This window comes from Colossoma macropomum, unplaced genomic scaffold, assembly GCF_904425465.1.
Source record: "Colossoma macropomum unplaced genomic scaffold, Colossoma_macropomum, whole genome shotgun sequence".
In the NCBI taxonomy this organism is placed as follows: domain Eukaryota; kingdom Metazoa; phylum Chordata; class Actinopteri; order Characiformes; family Serrasalmidae; genus Colossoma; species Colossoma macropomum.
The window spans coordinates 14,467,194-14,490,848 of record NW_023494803.1 but is presented as its reverse complement, the minus strand read 5'-3'; the positions used below and the strand labels follow the sequence as shown (position 1 = coordinate 14,490,848).

Here is a 23,655-nt window from a genome sequence, read left to right as displayed (position 1 = left end):
TTATGGCTCTAACTCCATAATCAAGTTCACGGACAACACCACAGTGATAGGTCTGATCAGAGGTGATGATGAGATGGCCTACAGGAAGGAGGTGCAGCACCTGGCGCCATGATGTGAGGACAACAAGAAAACCAAGATCATAGTGAACTTCAGGAGTGGTAGGAGCCAGACACACTCCCCCATCTACATTGGCGGAGCTGAGGTAGATCGCGTGTCTGGCTTTAAGTTCCTTGGTATCCACATCTCTGATGATCTCACCTGGTCCCTAAACTCCTCTGTCATGGTCAAAAAGGTGCAACAGCTTCTTTACTTCCTACGGAGCCTCAAGAAAGCTCACCTATGTCCCGGTGTACTAGTAAACTTTTACCACTGTACCATTGTGAGCACGCTCACAAACTGCATCTCAGTGCGGTACAGAAAGTGCTCCGCATCTGACCGCAAGGCACTCCAGCGGGTGGTGAAAACTGCCCAACGCATCACAGGTGCCCAGTTACCTTCCACTGAGAACATTTTCCATATGCGCTGCCTGGGCAGGGCAAGGAACATCATCAAGGACAGTTCTCAACCTAACCATGGACTTTTTACCCTCTTCCCATTTGGCAGGCATTACAGAAGCTTCCGCTACCGCACCAGCAGGCTCAGGAAGAGCTTTTTTCCCTAAAGCTGTGACCCTGCTGAACTCCACACCATCACTTTAACGCATCTTTGCACTCACTGCACTGTATTGTACTTTATATCATATTATTATTGCACCATTCATACTTGCAGTCTATTACGGCACTATTCACATTTGCCCCAACAATTACTGCACAAGTTTACTCTGCATACTTATCTTTTACATATGCTGCTCTCACAGAACATACTACCTCATTGTATGCTCTCCACTCACTCTGTATATATATGTATATTTTTACTTGTATATCTGTTTTTTTTTACCACTATATACCACCCTTCTGCACTTTATATGTAAATAATACTGTTTTTTGCACTTCTGGTTAGATGCTAACTGCATTTCATTGGCTCTGTACCTGTACTCTGCACAATGACAACAAAGTTGAATCTAATCTAATATAAGCCTACTACTGAACTATTATACATTATTATATAATAACACTAGCTACTCCTAATGTACATTACTCCTGCCAAAGCAACTTAACTACCACACACGACAAAGCTGATTCGTCTGGGGTACTTTGGTGAGATTGTCTGTCTTATAATGTCAATTCAGTGCCCAACAGCATGAGCTCTCATGGAGCAAAATTCATATTTTGGCTCCTTAAGAACCTCTTAATTCAGAAGATCAAGTGACATTCAGTGGATTCATGTATGTGGGATCAATTGTCTTGAGTTTGGAACTAATTTATTTTACCACAAGGCAATACATTTTGAAAATTAATTTTTTCCATAGAGAAATCCAGCTCTAAATCATTCTCTTCTGTATTGGTGCTTCAAAAGAACCGATACAGAAAAGAATGATTTTGAGCCACCACTCACTACTCCACACATGCGTGTGATCCTCTGCTCCATACAAAACATGAACATTCACTAAAATTAGATTCACAAAATTTAGAGACTTAACAATCATGAAGGATGACACTTGACTTGTGTGAGCACCTTGCTGTGTGTGTGTGTGTGTGTGTGTAAAATGCTACCAGCTACTAAATCTAGCAGCTCAGAGTACTGTTGAACAATCCACACCACCACAACAGTGACAACTGCTTTCAGCCATCCACACTTTAACTTCTAAGGATATGAGTGAACAAGACTGGATGACTAATACAGCGCAACATGGAAGGGGCCATCTCTTCCCGAAAACTAACAATCTAGTACTTAGACTGAGGTAGGCCTGTTTTCCATTTATTCCTATGGTGGATGCTACTTGACTACCTGGCAGTTTACATGAGGGTACTGGGTATTGGTAATGCATCATTTGGACTCTCAGGTTGAGAAGGACACAGAAATTGTTCTTGAGACCAGTCTAGCATGATGCCTCTGTCTGAGGTAAATGGGAACTTTTTTTCTATCATTATTAAATATCAACAAAACCTTCAAACAGAATAAAACATTCCTTTCTCCACATTCCTGGTATCGGGTATTAGCCCAATATTGTGGTCATTTACTAATACTTGACATAAAAATGCACCAACACTAAGCTCTGATAGCACGTGATACTGTGACATAAGACTACTGCATGCTGCTGAACTACTGCACAAACAACTCAGGCTGGCAGTGAACAAGGGTCTGCTTGTGAAGTGTTGCTGCTCCATAACAGTCAGACGCAAAGTCACTTTAAACTTGTAAAAATTGTAAATAATCTTTTATTATTCCCTGACCGAGGAAATGTGTCTCTGCTAGTCCTCCTCGATCTTGGTGCGGCATTTAACACAATAGACCACGCTATCTTACTAGATAGACTAGAAAACCTTGTAGGGGTAACAGGAATAGCTCTTTCCTGGTTCAGGTCCTACCTCACTGATCGCTATCAGTTTGTTAATGTAAACGGGGAATCATCTGTCCTCGCAAAAGTAAAGTATGGTGTTCCACAAGGCTCTGTTTTAGGACCTATGTTATTCACAACATATATGCTACCACTGGGCACCATTATCAGTAAACACGGCATAAATTTCCACTGTTATGCCGATGACACTGTAGAACCGGAGGATAAAATTAAACTTAGCAAGATTGAGGACTGTATAAAAGACATAAAACACTGGATGTCGAGTGACTTTCTCCTTCTTAAATCGGATAAAATAGAGGCTCTGCTTCTTGGTCCAAAAGCAGCTAGAAACAAACTGTCTAATTTTACACTTAAACGTAACAATTTCTCAGTAGCATTACCTCAAGGCTAGATTATTGTAATGCCCTGCTGGCTGGATGTCCCAGCAAAAGCCTTAACAAGCTTCAGCTAGTCCAGAACACTGCAGCCAGAGACATCACAAGAACCAGAAAGTTTTACCCATATCAGCCCAGTTCTATCAACCCTACACTGGTTACCAGTTAAATTTTGCATTGACTATAAAATTTTATTACTGACCTATAAAGCTCTCAACGGACTTGCCCCTCAGTACCTGAGTGAACTTCTCTCCCACTATGAACCATCACGCCTACTTAAATCACAAGGTGCTGGCTTACTATTAGTACCTAGAATTAATAAAGTTACATCAGGGGGGAGAGCATTCTCATACAAAGCCCCCCAGCTTTGGAATAATCTTCCTGTTAATGTTTGAGACACAGCCTCAGTCTTTAAGTCTAGGCTAAAAACTTACTTGTTTAGTCAAGCCTTTGGTAATTAGTTTTCCCTGTCAGATCCAGACCTGACAGAGTCTCTGCTGCTCTGTTAATACTGTAATCTATGAGCAGTCACTCATTACAGAACTGACTCTGTGTGTTTTTCCTTTCTTCGCCGAGTTGAACAGCTGCCCATCCTGTGCGTCTGATGCTGTTGCCTTGCCTGCCTTGATCGGGTGCCCACTGCTGCCAGCCCTCTGGACCGGCTTGACCACCATTGAGCTTCATACTGAACAACGCTGTGCAAACCTCACCCTCACAAACTGACCCTCCCAATGATGCTGCTGCTGCTGCTTAAACTAAACTAATCAATTTAACCATTGCTCCAGCTGTTTTCCCTGCTGTGTACTACAATACCTTATACTAACAATGTTTTGCTATCCGGTGTCAACCAGAGGAGGATGGGTTCCCCTTCTGAGTCTTGGTTCCTCTCAAGGTTTCTTCCTCCTGCTCTTAGGGAGTTTTTCCTTGCCACTGTCGCCACTGGCTTGCTCATGGGGTTTGGACCCGGATTTCTTTCTGTATTGCTGATTTTTTTTGTAAAGCTGCTTTGTGACAACACCTGTTGTAAAAAGCACTATATAAATACACTTTGCTTGCTTGCTTTGCTAAACATACCTCATTAGCATTACATTCCCACCAAGAATACACTGTGTGATTTTAGCCCATTTTTAAACACACACAAACACAATCACAACCACTTTCCCAATACAAGTGGAGACATGCTAGGCAATACCTAAAACTACTTAATTTTCAAACCTCAGCAATTAAAATTTCTCAGAGTACCAACAATGGCTACGGGGAAATTTACATTATGTTAATTTGGCTCCTGTGAGGTGACGCTTGGTTCCTGCAACCTAGTTCCTGTTTTTTTTTTTGGTGGGAGCGTTTGCTATTTGCTGCTTTCTCTGCTCTATCTTGCTAGTCTCTTGCAGCTTTTTACATTTTCAATACGCTGTTACATACAAGTCGCAATTAATTACAACCACCGACCTTTGGAAGCCCTTTCTTCTCTCATCAGATTCACAAGACACATGTAAAGGACTCAATTTAGCCGATGAAACAACGTATCAGTATGACAGACCGCGAGCTGTTGCTTTGCTCTGTTGCTTATGCTTCTCTCTGTCACTAGTGACAGCAGTGTTACTAGCTTTGTTTGTGAGAAGTGCAAGTTAGTCTCGTGCTTGACGGAGAAGATAATACAGTTAGAGGTGTGCATCCGGAAGTTGGAAAAGAGCAGGGCTAGTCAGCAGGGCTCAGTCTCGCTGTTAGAAGCTCCAGGTGTCTCAGGGAGAGTTAGCACACCCTCAACTCCGGCAGCAGAGCCCTCACAGCGGAGCAAGTGGGTGGCGTTTGGTTGGCATAGTCACAAAGCTAAAGCTAATGCTAAAGCTACCCCATATGAGCATGACTCATCTCCCATTCACGTGTCCAACAGACACCCTCTGAGACGCCTGTTTAAAAAGCTCTGGTTATAGGTGATTCTATTTTACGGCGCATGAAAATAGCTTCTCCTCTAGGGGCGTTAGTAGGAGTTAGCTGTATACCAGGAGCCATGGCGCCGGACATTAGATAGAACCTGAAGCCGCTAGCTAGCCGTAGATATTCGAGGATAGGCATTCATGTAAGTACAAATGACATTTGTTTGCGGCAGACAGAAATAACTAAAGATACCATTAAAGAGGTGTGTAAATTACGCCAGACGATGTCCGATGTTGTAATATGCCTGGGCCCCATCTCAGTTCAACGTGATGCCAAAATCTACAGCAGGTTATGGTCGCTGAACTGCTGGTTGTCCAAGTGGTACTCAGAAACATAGTGGGATTTGTAGATAATTGGTCAATTTTTGAGGGCATCTTTTGAGGCGGGACAGAATCCACCCCTCACGGGACAGCATCCACCCTTGTAGCATAACTCGTAGTCTCTCAGATAGCCGTCAGGGTAGGACAGTCACTGACAAACCAGGGCCGAGGCCAGGCAGCAGACAAACAGACTAAACCAACAGTGTGCTAGCTGCCTTGAATCGCCACATAGGTTTCACCCAACTGAGACTGTGTCTGTTCTTTGTATGAAACAAAAAATCAAAAATCCTCGAAAACTTTCTTCTACTAATTTGATTAATATCAGACCAGTAATACCACTTTGCAGAGACACTACCTTTGGTCTAAAACTAGGACTGCTTAACATAAGATCTTTTACATCTAAGGCTGTTGTTGAACAACCCCATTTCCAAAAAAAAGCTGGGACAGCAGAATGAAAATAAAAATAGAATGCAATGATATGCAAATCATGTAACCCATATTTTTACAGGAAAATACTAATATCAAACGCTGAAACTGAGAAATTTTATTATTTTTGAAAAATATATGTCCATTTTGAATTTGATGCCAACAACACCCTCCAAAAAAGTTTGCACCTAAAGTTATCAGTGAGTGACAGGTCTGGACTGCAGGCAGGCCAGTTTAGCACCTGTACTCTTTTAATATGGAACCATGCTGTTGTAATGCATGCAGAATGTGGTTTGGCTTGGTCTTGCTGAAATAAGCAAGGCCTTCCCTGAAAAAAGACATTGTCTGGATGGCAGCGTATGTTGCCAAAACATGCATATCATTCAGCAATAATGGTGCCTTCACAGATGTGCCAGTGACCCATGCTACGTGCACTAATGCATCCCTATACCATCATAAATACTTTTGAACTGTGCACTGATAACAAGCTGAGTGATCTTTAGCCCAGAGGACACAGCATCCATGATTTCCAAAAAGAATTTTTTTGATTCATCGGCCCACAGGACACTTTTCCACTTTCCCTCAGTCCAGTTTAAATGAGCTCAGGCCCAGAAAATCTGGCAGCATTTCTGGATCCTGTTTATGCATGTTTTCTTCTTGGCGTTTTGAAGTTTTAACTTGCATTTGTGGATGCAGTGACAAACTTTTTTTTTCCACAGACACTGGTTTTCAGAAGTGTTCCTGAGCCCATGCAGTGATTTCCACTACAGAATCATGTTTGTTTTATATGCAGTGCCGCCTGAGGGCCCAATGATCACGGCCAGCAAATACTGGTTTTTGGCCTTGTCGCTTACATAAAGTGATTTCTCCAGATTCTCTGAATCTTTTAATGTTGTTTTGTACCATAGATGATAAAACGCAAATGTTCATCGCTATTTTATGTTGAGAAATGTAATTTTTGAATTGTTGCACTATTTTATCATGCAGTCTTTCACAGAGTGGTGAACCCCTCTTCATCTTTACTTCTGAAAGACTCAGCCTCTCTGCAATGCTTTTTTATACCCATATCATGTTACTGACCCACTGCCAATCAACCACTACATGTTTTTTTAGCATGATAACTTCATCAGGCTTTTGTTGCCCCTGTCCCAACTTTTTTGGAACATCAAATCAAATTCTAAATGGGCATATATTTTTCAAAAAACAATAAAATTTCTCATTTTTCTCGTTTTGACATTTCACATGTTGTCTTTGTACTATTTTTAGGGTTTAAATGATTTGTTTTTATTTACATTTTGCACAGCGTCCCAACTTTTTTGGAAATGGGGTTGTAAATGAAATTATATCTGATCATGATTTTGATGCTCTGTGCATGGATTAGATGTTTCTCTGAGGAATACTTTGCTCTAAATGAAGCCACCCTCACAGGCTATAGTCATGCGCACAGCCCTCGTTTAAGTGGCTGGGGTGGAGGTATAGCAACCATCTATACAAAAGCTTTAGGTGTGAACCAGAAAGTAGGAAACAAATTCTCTTCTTTTAAAATGCTTTATCTTAACATAAATGATCGAGGAACAAATAAGAATTCCTTTTCATTAATTACAATCTATAGGCTGCCAGGGCCATATTCTCAGTTCTTACAGGAATTTTCTGACTTTCTATCAAGTTTAGTAAGGTTTTCAAAAAAGTAATGATTGTCGGAGATTTTAATATCCACTTTGAAAAACCACAAGATCCACTAAGTAAGGCAGTTATATCTTAGACTCTGTTGGTTTCACTCAAAATATAAAGGGGCCATTCATTATTGCAGCCACGTTCTAGACTTAATTTTGACCTTTGGTGTAAACATGGATCATTTAGCCGTTCTCCCCCAGAGCACAGCAATATCAGATCATTACCTAATCTCGTATGAAATTCGCTTTAGTTGTAATCACCATGCTATCGTGTCAAGCAGACTATAACTTCATCCACAGCTGGTAGCTCTATCAGAAACCTCCCACAATTACCAGCTTCTATCAGCTGTCTGTCTAATCCTACCGAATTAGATATTATGACCAAGTGCTTAGAGGATACTTTTTGTTCTACTCTAGATTATGTGGCCATTAAAGAGTAAAATAATAAGGCAGAAAAAGCCTGCCGCGTGGTTAGAGCTGGGCGATATAGCAAAAAATGTTATCACGATAAAAAAATTCATATCAGTCGATATCGATACATATCACGATAAATGTCAAATCATTATTTCTTTTAAGTTTGAAGGCTGATTTTTTTCTTCTGATTGGTTAATTGCTGTTTTAAACTATCCTTTATGATCAGAACATGACAAACACTTGCCAAACAGTGGAACATTTCACAAATCTGTCATGGGATAGTGAGAGAAAATTTCTGCTTAGCTGTTTTTACCAGCTGGAAAAACACAGCCACAATTTTTGTAATAGTCATAATTTAAAAAAGAAAAAAGATTATTTTTAGCTGTCTGGTGACGAGTGATGGCTATCTGGTTACGTAGTGATGTACTGTTTAGTTTCTCAACAATGTTAGCTTAAAACAAACAGCAAACATTAGCTGGCTCGGTACATCAATGATGGATCACACCACCTTACTGCCGTCAGTCCTACCACATCCATGTCAGAGCATATCATAGTATTCAAACACCAGCTACCAGACATCTGGGTTTCTCTATTCTATCATAGTAGTTTGAGGGGTGAATCGCAATATGTCTGACGTTCACTGTGTAAAAGCATTATTTGCAGTGAGATTCTCTCACACCAGACAAACAGAGTTCTTTTAGGTACATTTAACTGAAATCAGTGTTTTTTTGTCTTGTTCGATCTACAGTAACATATATAAATATAGCCGCAAGCGGCAATGAGTGGGTTCAAGCACGCAACAGCAGTACGGGCAGGTTTAGCCCATTAGGCCTAAAAAGGCCTCAAGCTTTTGGTTTAGCCCATTAGGCCTAAAAAGGCCTCAAGCCTTTTATTATATTAGGCCTAGAGAGGCCTCAAGCCTTTGTATAATAAATCTTTGTATAGTGAAATCTTTGAATGAATAAGCCAAAATAAAAGATAAGCAGTGCAATTTTTGACATAGCATGTACTTAGAAAGTTGTTCATGTGAGTGAAGTGAGTCACATGGCTCCATTTGTTTATCTGTCGACCTTGTAATAACATTGCAATAGCATTTTAATTGATTTTAAGTGTTTTTGAGTGCTAAAGCGCCCCCTAAAGGCTAATCTGGACCAAACTTGGCATACTCCATTAGAATCTCAATTTGTATAAATACTCAAAGGTTGGACATGATCTGACCAAAGACTGATGAGTTATAGCTAATCAAGCTAACAATGCCATGTATGCAGGAATTAACTGATTGATCCACAAGACCCTGAGTAGAAAAGTCAAGATGTTTTTGATAATTATTTACCTACAGATGCCAAAGAATTGTTCTAGACCAATTTTGAAAAGATTGGATCAAAATCCAGAGACTAGTTTGAAAAGGAGGGTGTGTCAATGTTAAGCCTGTCAAATGGCCTGCTAAATGCTTATTGGCTGATGGCGACCACAAATTTCAATGTATCCAAATGTCCTTAAATCCACACTTGTAGACTGGCGAAAAGATGCTGCATGCCAAGTTTCAGCTTGATCGTACGTAGAGATGCATTTTTTAATTAATTTTGAATTATTTCGAATTTATCCAGAAGGGTTCATTTGCATATGGCAGCCATGTTGTATGGAAAACTTAAAATGTTTTTGATGATTATTGCCCTTCAGGCTCTTCTGAATTTTTTGACACCAAATACATGAGCATTCAAAAATTGCAGGACTAGTTCACAAAAGTAAGTTTCGCACATTTTGCAGTATTGCGAAAAATCTAAGTGGGCGGAGCTGAATAATCAAAATAGCCAAGTTGTTTGGTTGGACCCATAGAACCAGGAAAAAAATAGGGCTTGTCTGGCAAAAATCTGGTTTAGGAGTTATAGACCCAAACGCGTTGACCTGCGCTGTAGCGCCCCCTTGTGGCCGACTGGGCTGATTCCTTGCGCCTGAATAGCGGGAGGGACTACTACCTATTGACCAAGTTTCAAGTCTCTAGGACTTACGGTTTGGGCTGTGCGTTCCGTTTCAGGGAAGAAAAGGAATAGGAAGAAAAATCTTGACAATTACAATAGGGTTCAATGCATTGCATGCTTGAACCCTAATAATAATAATAATAAGAAGAAGAAGAAGAAGAAGAACAAGAAGAAGAAGAAGAAGAAAAATCCGAGCAAAAACAATAGGGTCCTATGCACTGCGTGCTTGGACCCTAAATATAGCTGCAAGCGGCAATGAGCGGGTTCAAGCATTCAACAGCAGTACGGGCCCTTCTGCAGGTTTAGCCCATTAGGCCTAAAAAGGCCTCAAGCTTTTCGTTTAGCCCATTAGGCCTAAAAAGGCCTCAAGCTTTTCGTTTAGCCCATTAGGCCTAAAAAGGCCTCAAGCTTTTCGTTTAGCCCATTAGGCCTAAAAAGGCCTCAAGCTTTTCGTTTAGCCCATCTTATTTATAGGCAGTGAATAGAACTGAAAGGAAGTCAGTTCATCAAAAGGCCTTCAGTTGCCATAAACAACGATTAGAGGTCTTTAAACACATTATAGGTTTAAATTCATATGTACTGATCTATACTGGTTTGTAGAACATCCAAGAGGTTGTTAACATACATGTCAAAACTACATGACTAATGGCAGCATTTCTCACATAGTAGCACTTGCACAGTGGATTGGTTCTATTTTAAGCCATTGATTTCATGTAGGCCATAATGAGGCCCAATGTACTCATAAGAGGCCCTATTGGTGTGAGGAGCTCAGTGAAAGTGGGTCAGAATTAGTGAAAAGGCCACAATATGGTTTCATTCTTGATCAGGGACCATATCCAAAGAGGTTCACCAAGTTTTGGTCAGAATGACCTTTTGACCGTTGTATAATAAGCCTTTGTATAGTGAAATCTTTGAATGAAAAAGCCAAAATAAAAGACAAGCAGTGCAATTTTTGACATAGCATGTACTTAGAAAGTTGTTCATGTGAGTGAAGTGAGTCACATGGCTCCATTTGTTTATCTGTCAACCTTGTAATAACATTGTAATAGCATTTTAGTTGATTAAGTTTTTTTGAGTGTTGAAGTGCCCCCTAAAGGTCAATCTGGACCAAAATTGGGCAAGACCATTAGAGTCCTAATTAGAGTAAAATTATTGCAAGTTTGGAGATGATCTGACCAATGACTGTTGAGTTATAGCAAATCAAGCTAGCAATTCCATGTTTGCAGTAATTAATTGATTGATCCCCAATACACTGAGTGGAAAAGTCAAAATGTTTTTGATAATTATTGAGGATCAGTGTCTTTTGAATCTAAGGATACTAATTTGATGATAATTAGCAAAAAATCCAGAGACTACTTCGCAAGAATAGGTTTTTCACATTATGCAAATTAGCTCAAAAACTAAGCAGGTGGGGCTAAAAGTGACTGGGGTGCACTTGTTCAGCACATCCGAAGGAATCAGCAGAAAAAAGAATTTTGTCTCTATCTCACTCTGATCAAAAGTTACAGGCAAAAATATGAGTAAAGTTGAAAAAGATGAAAAATAGAAACATAGCACTATAGTAAAGTATGAGCTCAGTGAAAGTGGGTCAGAATTAGTGAAAAGGCCACAATATGGTGTGATTCTTGATCAGGGACCATATCCAAAGATGTTTACCAAGTTTTGGTCAGATTGACCTTTTGACCTAGGAAACTAGGAAAAAAATATGCCTTGTCTGGCAAAAATCTGGTTTAGGAGTTATAGACCCAAACGTGTTGACCTGCGCTATAGCACCCCCTTGCGGCTGACTGGGCTGATTCCTTGCGCCTGAGTAGCGGGAGGGACTACTACCTATTGACCAAGTTTCAAGTCTCTAGGACTTACGGTTTGGGCTGTGCGTTGCGTTTCAGGGAAGAAAAAGAATAGGAAGAAAAATCTTGACAATTACAATAGGGTTCTATGCACTTCGTGCTTGAACCCTAAAAATCTTGACAATTCCAATAGAAAAAGAATAGGAAGAAAAATCTGAGCAAAAACAATAGGGTCCCACGCACTGCGTGCTTGGACCCTAAAAAATCCTAGCAAAAGCAATAGGGTTCCATGCACCTAAAGGTGCTTGGACCCCTAATAATAATAAGAAAAATCTTGACAATTCCAATAGGGTTCTACGCACTGCGTGCTTGAACCCTAATAATTCGCCGTGCTGTGCGAGTGATAGAGCACTGCTTCAAGTTGGCCAGCTGCTAAAAACAGCTAGCTTGGGAAGCTAGCGTTCTCCCACTCACCAGTGCCACACATACAGCACCCTCAGTTTACTTTTATTTAAATCAGGGCTGTAACTAGCATGAATCCACTTCTTTCTTTCACTTTTGTTGCTTGGGAATGCACGAACACTAAAATATGACTGTTTGAGCACTGTAACAGCTCTGTAGTTGTGTGGAGCAGACGTTTGTTAGGATGGTAGGATGGAACTGAGTTCGCTCTAGGACAGTATCGTTACGCCACTTATCTCGTCACTCGTGCTTGGTCACAGGTGAACAGATCGCCGATCACTCCACTCAAACAGGCAACATATAACTCCGTTTCAGCCGTTGCTAAAGTATATTTGGCAACTCATTTCACTCTTTGACCCCCTCCCCCCTTTTTAATCATGTCCAAATACTCGGAAGTGTGCCCTCTCATGGCAACAGCAGAGTAGTGTCACTGTCGTACGTGAAAGTGTGAGAATTATATCAAATAATTGAACAATTAACATTGAACATTTCTATCATGTTTCTATCGAGGAAAGTTATATTGCGATAATTATCATTATCATTTTATTGCCCAGCCCTACCTGTGGTACAATGATCATACTCAAGCTTTAACACAGACTGTCAGACAACTAGAGCAAAAATGGGGCCTGACTAAACTAGTCAGCTAGTCATTTTTTTGTAAACCTTTTTTGTGACAACACCGGTTGTAAAAAGCGCTATATAAATAAACTTTGACTTGACTTAATGCAACTTAATTCTTAGTAGGGCTATAACAAGCGATTAATTTGATAGTCAAATAATCTATCGACTGCTGAAACGAATAATCGATTATTCGACATTACCAAATTACTTATGTAACTATTAGCTTTTAAAATTAGCTGGAGGTTGTTTTATGCATTTGTTAACAAACAATGAAGACAATAAAGATGAATAACATTCAAGAATTCACTGTTTTAATGAACTTTGCTGTGAATACAAATGATAAAAAAATAAAACTCCAATACATTTTTCCTGTCAAAATTTATAACCAAGGATGTGCAAAGTAACAGCAATAAAATATAACAAAACTAAATCCGTTTTCCTTTAATCAAGTAAATAAAAATATCAATCTAAATTTAAATGTTAAATTTAAACAGTGCAGTCTGTGCTCTGTGCATTCTGCTGTCTGTCTACACTCTGCTGAAACTAAACTAATCACAGGTCTTTATTGAAACGGAGGCAAGTCAGCATCTCTCTGTGCTCCTGTAGGAGTCTCGCCCTCCTCTGAGAGCAGATACTCCCCGCTGTAGAGGAGACACGCTCTGATGATGTTTGTGGCAAACTTCTCTATAAACAGTTAAATTTGAACGATTTTGTGTAAACACTTCATTTCAGCGGTAACCTTTCGTCCAGCTACCCTGTGTGTTCACGGAGAACTACCTCCTTAAACTGTTAGCGAGTGGAGCCAAACGTTCGCGGAAAACAGAAAACTGTTTGGAAACGCACTCCTGTGTTCGTCGAAACTGAACGCACCGGTGGCCTCGACGCTAAGACGACGATGTAGTGTTTAAAAGTGTAAACGTTATCTGAAGTGTGAACAGGGTCGCGGTGAATAAGTTATTCTTTTCTCTGTTCCAACTCCATTAACGATTCCAGAGAACATGCCCTTTAAAATATGTTACAGCTCATAACCTGAAGTAGGACGGCTTTTAACATTAGCATCAGCTAACTAGCTCACTAGCATAACTATTGCCACATCCCAAACCACACACATCTGCACTTCACACACTGCACTAATGAGTGCACTTCTAATGGCATATGCGCTATTTTTACACACTATTTAGTGTGCTCGTATGCAATTTGGGACGTGGCGTATCTTACCGAGATTAATGTTCTTCATCCAGTGAACCGATGTGTTTCCTCTTCAGATGCTCCCACATGGAGGATGTGCTCCCGTGCCAGCTAAGGTCAGCTACACAAATAGCACAACTGACAACTGAGTTTAGCTCCCACACTGAAAAATTTTACTTTTTTGAATTAATCCCCCTCAGTTTATCATTTGTACCTCTTAACATTAATCTTGACATTAAAGTTTTCCAGAAATTGCTGGATGCAATAACGAAGGGGAAAAAAGGAATTTATCTGATTCAATCCTGTAATAAATCTAGCCTGAAATAGCATATACTCACATTGTGTTTTGTGATGATTGAGCTGTGCATTTCTTTCTGTGGGACAGTAGAATGTGTAAGTAGTTTCAACTACTTTTAGATGTTTATTATGTGCTCTACATATTTATAATGCCACTACTACTGCTACTACCACTACATTTATTTATTTGATTGATTGATTGTTCGTTTGCTAGGCCTGGGCGATATCTAAAAATAATTAGCACTAGAGATGAAACGGTTACCGGTTTCACGGTAAACTGCGGTAAAATTAATGACGGTTAGTAGTACCGTTCGAACTTTACAGTATCGTTAAAACGGCGGTCGATCACCGCGGTGTGAAAAACTCGGAGATTCTGAGATATTTCAGCCTTCTAAGAAGACCAAGTCTGACGTTTGGTCATATTTTGGGTTTTATAAGGATGCAGAAGGAAAGTTAATTGAAGATGACCACCCTGTCTGCAGAACAGGCCGAAAGAAAATAGAGGCGAAAGGAGGCAACACATCAAACCTTACGAGTCATTTTCGCGACCACCACCCGCTACCTGCAAGAATGCAAGGTTAACTTTAACGAAGAAGTCTGTGGGGACTTCGAAATAGAAGAAATGTCACGGTTTGTGTGGTTTAACTTTTGCTTATGGTTCGTAAATAATGTTAAATGAAGCTTTTACCGTCAAAAAGAAAAAAAAGAAAAAAAAAACAATCGGTGAATCAGCTGTGAATCGAAACTAAAGCTTGTAACACACATTTCTGTGGAGCAGAGTCTCCAAAATGAGCTCTGAGTTAACAGTCACACAAGCTCCGGAACGAGAGGCTGCAAAAGTTCAATCTGCACAGCTCCCCTTTCTCGTCTCGCGTGCAGTGTTTACTGTCTGAGAGGAGAATAACACCGTCTCAAATCACTCAATGTTCCCTACATAGTGCGCTACTTTTCAAACAAACACGATCATCATTAACAAGCAGTTGAGTTTTAAATAGGGAATTTGTAACCTGTTGTTAATGTTGATTATAGATGACTTAGTCGAACGTTTCACGCACTCTTTGGGTGAAGGATTTGCTATTTCATGATCCACGAAGTGCACTACATAGGGAAGATAGTGTGCTTTGAGACGGGAGTAAACGCGGTGTGCCGCTTTTAGGAAAAGCAGAGTTTCAGAGATTAAACTTTAGGAGTGTTGGTGCCGCAGCTCAGATGCATGTTAATTTTAAGTTATGTTTTAGTTTTAAAATGCTTTTAGAGAAGCAGCTCCACAGGTGAAGACACGCTGTGTGAGTTCTACACTGTCTGCAGCTCACAGCACGGTCACGCAATTCCTCTGTGATTTTGGCTGTTTTTCCTGGTGCACTGTATTGATTAGGGGTACAGCGCCACAACGGCACAATAATGCTGCAAATGCAGTTAGGAAAGAAATCCCCCGAGTGCAGCACTTCTTAGAAGTAGTAATTTTCCATTAAGACCCACCTCAGAGTTGGTCGAGATTTAATTCTCTATGCAGGGAAATCCCTAGTTATTGTAATTATTACTACTACTACTACTACTACTACTAATAATAATAATAATAATAATAATAATATTTACAACAGTAATAATAATAATAATAATAATAATAAGAAGAAGAAGAAGAAGAAGAATAGTAATAATAATAATAACTAATATTAATACATTTGCTATTCTTTTGTTTACAGAGTATTACAAGTATTGTAAGTAATACAAAAGTAATACTAAAATTGTATTGACCTTATTTTTTAATGTTTATGCAAACAAAAAGTGCATATTGCTGCCAATTCTATTTGTGTTAATATAAAAGTTGTTGAAACAAGTTTCAGTTTGTGTATCAGTATTTATTTTTTTTATTTATTTTACTTTTCAACACATTTGAACAATATCGCGATAATACCGATAATCGTGATAATTTTGGTCATGATAATCGTGATATGAAATTTTAATATCGTTTCATCTCTAATTAGCACAATATTTTCTAGTTGAAAAATTGAGATTATCAATAACATCAGACCCCCCACACATGAATACACACAGTGTGCTGCAGCTTTGGCAGGGTCAGGGATCAGAAGAACTGTTTCTCCACGTTACAGCTAACTCTAGAGTAATATCCAGTCACTTTAGCTTTTTTTCTTTTTTACTGCAGCAAGTCCATTTGAGTCAAGCTGAAGCTCGTAAATATACTGGCACTTTCAATTCCATTCACTCAAGTGAAACTTAATGTAAAGTAAAATAAGTACACAAGGAAGCCGTGCAGAAAAGCTAGCATTAGAGTGTAGTATAGCAGAGAGAAATAACAGGCAGCTTCTAAACAAATCTGTCTCTTTTTTTCTCTCTATCAAACAGAAGAAACTGACTATTGATGCACGCACCCACACACCATATTTACTTTCCAATTACGTTGCCCTATCACTCAGGTCTAGTAATAGTAGCAGCACAATATTAGTTGTGGTTTGTGGTGAAAGAAGAATTGTTAAGAAACACTGACTGAAATGTACACAATATTGCCAGAAGTATTTGCTCGTCTGCCTTCACACGCATATGAACTTGAGTGACATCTCATTCTTAATCCATAGGGTTTAATATGATGTCGGTCCACCCTTTGAAGCTATAACAGCTTCGACTCTTCTGGGAAGGCTTCCCACAAAGTTTAGGAGTGTGTTTATGGGAATTTTTGACCATTCTTCCAAAAGCGTATTTGTGAGGTCAGACACTGATGTTGGACAAGAAGGCCTGGCTCCTGTCTCCACTCTAATTCATCCCAAAGGTGTTCTATGGGGTTGAGGTCAGGTCTCTGTGCAGGCCAGTCAAGTTCTTCCACACCAAACTCACTCATCCATGTCTTTATGGACCTTGCTTTGTGCACTGGTGCGCAGTCATGTTGGAACAGGAAGGGGCCATCCCCAAACTGTTCCCACAAAGTTGGGAGCATGAAATTGTCCAAAATCTCTTGGTATGCTGAAGCATTAAGAGATCCTTTCACTGGAACTAAGGGGCCGAGACCAACTCCTGAAAAACAACCCCACACCATAATCCCCCCTCCACCAAACTTTACACTTGGCACAATGAAGTCAGACAAGTACCATTCTCCTGGCAACCGCCAAACCCAGACTCGTCCATTGGATTGCCAGACGGAGAAGCGTGGTTCGTCACTCCAGAGAACACGTATCCACTGCTCTAGAGTCCAGTGGCAGCACTTTACACCACTGTATTCAACGCTTTGCATTGCGCTTGGTGATGTAAGGCTTGGATGCAGCTGTTCGGCCACGGAAACCCATTCCATGAAGCTCTCTACGCACTGTTCTTGAGCTAATCTGAAGGCCACATGAAGTTTGGAGGTCTGTAGCGATTGACTCTGCAGAAAGTTGGCAACCTCTGCGCACTATGCCCCTCAGCATCCGCTGACCCCTCTCTGTCATTTTATGTGGCCTACCACTTCATGGCTGAGTTGCTGTCGTTCCCAATTGTTTCCACTTTGTTATAATACCACTGGCAGTTGACTGTGGAATATTTAGTAGGGAGGAAATTTCATAACTGGACTTGTTGTATAGGTGGCATCCTATCACGGTACCACGCTGGAATTCACTGAGCTCCTGAGAGCGACCCATTCTTTCACAAATGTTTGTAGAAGCAGTCTGCATGCCTAGGTACTTGGTTTTATACACCTGTGGCCATGGAAGTGACTGGAACACCTGCCTGAATTCAATGATTTGGATGGGTGAGTGAATGCTTTTGGCAATATAGTGTATTTAAATAAGTGTACGTTATGTAGCTAAAATTTATATCTGAAAAATATAGGGGACACTATTTTTCCCTGTATTTTTTCAACCAGACCCCCTTGGAGAAGAACACCTGCCAACTACTTTTTTTGCATTCCGACTCCGTTTGGCTTAAAAGAAAAAAAGAAATCATGATTTAAGTTTGTCTTTGGACGAACAAACCTTACACAAAAAGTGCGAACTGTTTGGAAGGCTAATTTTTAGAGATAGACCAAATTCAAGGATGAGTACATATTCTTTAGTACTTGCCGATAGAAGTTCAATACCATAATGAATTACATACTCAGAATTAAGTAGTTGTTAGTGTAAATGAATGCAATGCACCTTAACAAATAAATCATTAGAGTCTAGCTGATTTTAAACGATGTACATTAGGCAGTTACCTTGGACTAAGTGGTGCTGCAGTGGAGAAGAGTGGGTTTTGTTCCACATCAGAAAAGCACTTTTGTACAGCTGTAAGTGAAGAATGTTTCATAGTTTTGTTCTCATTCTCCTCATCTGTCTCTTTTAACAACAGGCTCTGCAGCACAGTGACAGAAGGAATTATATCCGAGGCTAATCCATCCGATGAGCTCACTTGTTAAAGTCTAGCGAGTGGCTGTTTGAGCCATAGTGGAATGTCTTCTAAAGACAGGCATACTATGTGATTTCAGAAATCTTGTTCTTTGGTGACTCACGCTGTACGTTTGAATTTACCATAGTGTATGGACAAAGCCTAGGATTTATATATTCACACTGTACGGAAGACATCCACTGCCAACTTAAGTCGTTTGTTCAATAGTGCTGCAACATACACGAACTAAGCTTATGTCACATGGTATCAGGTGGTATCGGATGTTAGTGCATTTTTATGAGGTCGAGTAAGAGTAAATGAGCACAATAGCAGGCAAATACCCAATACCAGTATTAATATTGATGCATCCCTACTTATTTTTAAAATAAAAAAGAAAAAATGTATTGCTCAAAGTGCATATAAACATGAATGTGAACTACTTTATTAAAGTAATTATATTAGGTCTCCAAAGATGCTTATGCCTAGGGGCCTCGCAAGACCATGATCGGTCCTCGTCTAGTATTGTGCCATTTCTTTTTATTTTACTTTATGTATATGTTACAGAGGCTTTGTGTTCGGCCACACGTTCATGCTTTATTCTTGCTGTCAGAAATCCTCACTCATTGTGCTCTCTCTCACTCTCTCACACACACATACACACACAGTGTTCCTCACCAATAAGCATCTGCTTCCTCGATATGTCAGAACACAGTGAAAGAACCGTGTTAACTGATCCCACAGACAGGAGGCTAAGCCTTACTGTAACTAATAATGGGCTACATCAGCTGATGGAAGGAGGGGGTTGACAGAGAGAGTGGGTGCTCTCTCAACTCTGTCCTTGGGATAATCCCGTATACCTTCTCAAAGCCTGCTGCTGTTTGATTTGTAGCTTTCTCAAATGGTAAAAAAAAATCCAAGCCCGGCTGACATCGTCTCAGCACCAAAAAATTACAAACAGCTCCCTCGCTCTCGGAGTCGTTTACAGGTAGTATACGCGAGCGAAGCATACCGATTAGGAGTGCGCAAAACCCAGCACCGTAATCAATGGAAGCAATAAAAATTCTCACTGAGAGAATATATCACTGAGAGAAAATATCACTGAGTTTTAAACTGGGCAAACCAACTCTCCGTATAACCCTCCCCCTGCCAGGACTAAACCACTTGGGGAAGGAAGGGATATGTAAATTCAGGTCATTTCTGCTTATGAGGGACGTGGTGGCGTTAACTAAGCGCCTGCTACCAGCAGACGTTCTAAAACGCCTGGCGGCGCCTCGCGTTTACCTGACGGCGAAAAGAAAACCCTTAAACGCCGCTCTGTACGGCGTTTTTAAACATAGCGCGCGCTTTTTACGCCGTCAAAACCCTGACGAGTTCTGACCCTCTTGGCTTGCCATAGTGATTCCCCCATCCAGGTGGACCCGACGTAGCCGAGTCCCCTCTACTAGACCCTCTCCTTGCTCCAACACTCACCGAACTCAGTGGCATTTGCATTCAGTCGCCGTACGCGCCCCCCTCCCTCCCACCGGCAAGCAACGGCAGCACGACGGTGGTGTTTAACTACAGGAGGAGGAGGGGGTGCCTCGCTATTTCACCCTCAAAAAAACAAAAAAAAAAACTCGTGCGTGAAGAGAAATTCCAATTACCATCGTGTAAACGATCCAACCTATCTGATCACTCACATACGACTGACAGTAAGCGGCCGCTTGGGATTCACGTCAACTAGGTTTGAGGTCCAAACAGCAGAGTTTATTATACAGAGCTGACATTTTGTGAAGAAAACTGCCACTAAAGCTCAACCAGAAACTCGTGACAAAAATTTACTGAGCGTGACCACCTGGTTCGTGGTCGGTCTGGCAATCCGGGACAAAGCTGTAGCCACACGCAATTGTGTCTGATTCACAAGAGCTCGGTTTTCCAGCGCTATAACGTGTGCAAGACATGCATAATTCATAACACACAAACTGGCTTCTCATTACCCAGGATTTTTACTGCATGACAGAACAGAGGAGAAACACGCAGAACTAAACATGATCAGCCGCAGTGTAAGAATTTAGTTGCGGCGTTTAATATGGAAGCAAACGCCAAGCTTCAAACCTTCGTTGCCTGGAAGCAGTGGAGAAGAGGCAGAAAGAAGCTGAACACAGTACGACCACCAAAACCCGGCCTAACAGCGCGGACAGCCGCCGCAAAACAATCAGCAGGGCACATCGACGCCAAAATGAAATGATCTGAAAGGCATTTGTCGCTTACCTGTTAATATTCCGACCCGGATTTGGTGGTCGTGGTTGGTTAAAATCATCCCGTCCGACGCCATGTTGAGCAGCTGCGCTCTTGCCCGCACTGGGAAGCCTTGACGGAACCGAGTGTCGAGCGCATCGAACTTCAGGGGGAGGGGAAAGTGAAAGTGAGCAAAGACAGCCAAGATAAGTCGAGTTACGAGCTCCAGCGGAATGGCGAGAAAATTAAGAGGTGCGAGATAGCTGGAGCCATGTACAGTACCCCCCAAAAGTAAAAGTGCTTGGAAACAAAATGACCAAGGATCATTCACTGTAAACAGACCTTACTTTTCTTTTTTTCTTTAGCAATGTATTATTTCAGAAGGTGGCTGTTTCAGATCAGTAAGATCACTCGTTTCAGGAGTTTCTTTGCAGATTTATAAACGTTTGCATCCAAAATGATTTTGTTCACTTTTGAATTCATAATTCTATGAATAAACACAAGCTCACCTACACCACTGTAAGAACAACAGCCTCAGACTGTGGTGTAAGGGTCTTATGGTCCCCAGTACAAATATCATAAGGCCTCAAATGGCCACCCCAAGTGAAAATTACTTACAATTAATAAAAAGGATATATAATTTGATTTGTTGTCTGTATCTTAAACCTAATATCCCAAGGTATGTCACTCCACCCACTAGCATCTAACAGTAACTTAAATGTAGACTAGCAGTTCAAGATTTAAAAAAATATAAGTATAGTTATAAATAATTAACATATATTACAAGTTGTGAAAGAATTTAGAAATTAAAGGTTACCATGATTTGCATTATGAATAAGAGGATGAAAAACAGACAGGGCTGTCTGTGCAGTGTTCATGTAAGCTAACTAACAGATATGTTGTCAAGAAACTGAAACTTTCTGTAATTCATGGGTGAACAATTATGTCAGAATCGATATGAGGGCCCTAATAAAAAAATTTATGGAGCTTGGTTGCTGTGGGCCCCAGTGAACCATGAGCTTCACGGACTACGAAGGTATTATTAGCTGTTCTATTACTCGAGAGAAGCTGAACCATAGCCCAATCCAGGAAGCTTTACACCCCTCTAACTGATGTTTGCGATTGGGCACGGTGGCCTTACACTCATGTGCAGATGGTTCGGAGCATCCTGTTTTATTGACAGTGATTTTCTAAGGGGATTATACAGGCTGTGTGAGGGCATTGCCAATTGCACCTGTGTCAGCAATTGATGTACAATAATATGGCTGAATTCAATAATTAGAAAGGATGTCTGCATATTTTTGGACATTTTATCACATGGGACACAGAATAGCAGTTGAACTACAGTTAGTAAGATATGTTTGTTTTTCTTCCAAAAACTCAATTTGAAACCTACCTACCTTCTATATTTATGTTTTGTTTTGTCTTTTTGTCCCTCTGCCCACCATAAGCATTGCACTTTTGCCCCAAAATGAAAAGTGTGGCCACCCTGCCTAAAGGTGAGACTACATATGCTAATCATTTCCCATTGGTCATCATAGCATCCTCCAATATCTCAACAAGTAAGAAAAACTAAGAAAATAACTATAGCCACATGGTTAGTTATGTTAAATTTTTTCCCTCAATTTGTTGACGTGTCAAATGTGGGGAATGTTTTACTGCTCAAGATGATACAGGAGTATCAAAAATACCTAAGCTGAACAGAGGTTGTAAAGCATTCTTTCTAGCAAATACAAAGGGACAAAGGGATTGTGGTTGACTGGGCCTTCTCCAATGAGCAGCATCTGAAATAATTTAATAAAATTGTGATTAATTGAATTATCAGTTTATCAAATGTTCTTGACTTCTGTGGATTGCCTGCCTAAGGTAGTCAAAAATAGTCAGCGTTTGCTGCTGCTGATGTGTTCCATAGATGTCCTTGTACTGTAACCAGACCAACTTTGCTAATTATTAGACTCGCCGACTTATTCCTTTTTAGTCCTGCTTACAACCATGTTGCTCTATTGTTTTATGTGTTGCTCTATACATTGTTCTCTTCATGTATGTTTCTGTCTTGTTTTAAAATTGTCGGGCTTTGTAGAGCATTATTTTGAGATAAGCATGTTAATTTAAATTAGAATTTTTCCAGATGGAGCTGGTCCCAGATCATCTCAAAAACACATCTTCTGCCTTGAGTTACACATTACACTCTCAAAAACTCAAGGCATGCTTTTTAGAGACAAAGGAAGATTATGAATGAACAATTCTTCCTACATTAAAGACACTGCTCCAGTTTGGGGTAACTGAACAGTAATTCTGATTCTCAGAATAAAGATTTTTTTTGCTGCACCACTTTGGAATGATATGGTGGTCAGTAAACTTCAACACCAGAAGCATTTCCTTTAATTCCTTTAAACGGTAATGTTTACTGATAGGATTGGTGTTCAGCTGTGAGGGCCACAAGGGATAGATGTGTGAGAGGGAAGGAGAGGAATTGGTACCTATGTGAGAAATTAATTACACACTTTATTGCAACACAGATGCGGGAGTTTAGAGGAGATAATGGATTCAGCAGTGGAGTGCAAAACTCCTTTGAAGGAAAGAAACAGCTTTATTAACATGTGCTGAGGGGTGTTATGGGTTTTGGTTTGAGGGGCAGGATAATTCACCCACTGTCCAAAAGAACACCCTTGGAGTGTAGGGTATTAGTCTGAATCAGCAATTAATTTCTTTTCTTTTTGCTGATATGAGATCAGTTTTCCTATATACTAATGTCAATTTTCACATATTTTTGATTTAGTCTTAGTTTTAGACTTTTAACAAAAATGGACTTTAAAAATGGTCTAATTATAGTCATATCATATTGCTGTGATATTAATATCCCAATAAATTCTGTTTGAACGTTGTACCTTATGAAGTTTATTGTTTCCTGTAAGTATATGCTCATTTCAAATTTGATTCCTGCAAGATGTTCCAACAAAGTTGGGATGAGAGCATGTTTACCACTGAGTTACATCACCCTTACTTCTAACAACATTTCAAAATCATTGTGGGACTGAAGACACCAAGTGACCCAGTTGTAGAATATGGCTTGATGATGTCATGTTAAAATTAGCATGGATGTCCCTTCTAGCATCTAGAAGGCAGAAAATATGTTGCTACAAAATCT

At 40.2% G+C, this 23,655-nt stretch overlaps 1 protein-coding gene across 5 annotated transcripts in view; it reads right to left on the bottom strand.

The window, feature by feature from the left end:
* The window catches only part of LOC118823270 (gephyrin), a 222,694-nt gene extending 202,055 nt beyond the window's left edge, over positions 1-20,639 (bottom strand). For all 5 annotated transcript variants that reach the window (XR_005008518.1, XM_036592743.1, XM_036592744.1 and 2 more), the window contains exon 1: positions 20,541-20,639. Coding sequence is in view for 4 of the 5 variants with exons in the window: in XM_036592743.1 (XP_036448636.1) it covers positions 20,541-20,604 (64 nt within the window). In the remaining variant the exon portion in view is untranslated. The remainder of the gene's footprint in view (positions 1-20,540) is intronic.
* Positions 20,640-23,655: the final 3,016 nt, after the last annotated feature.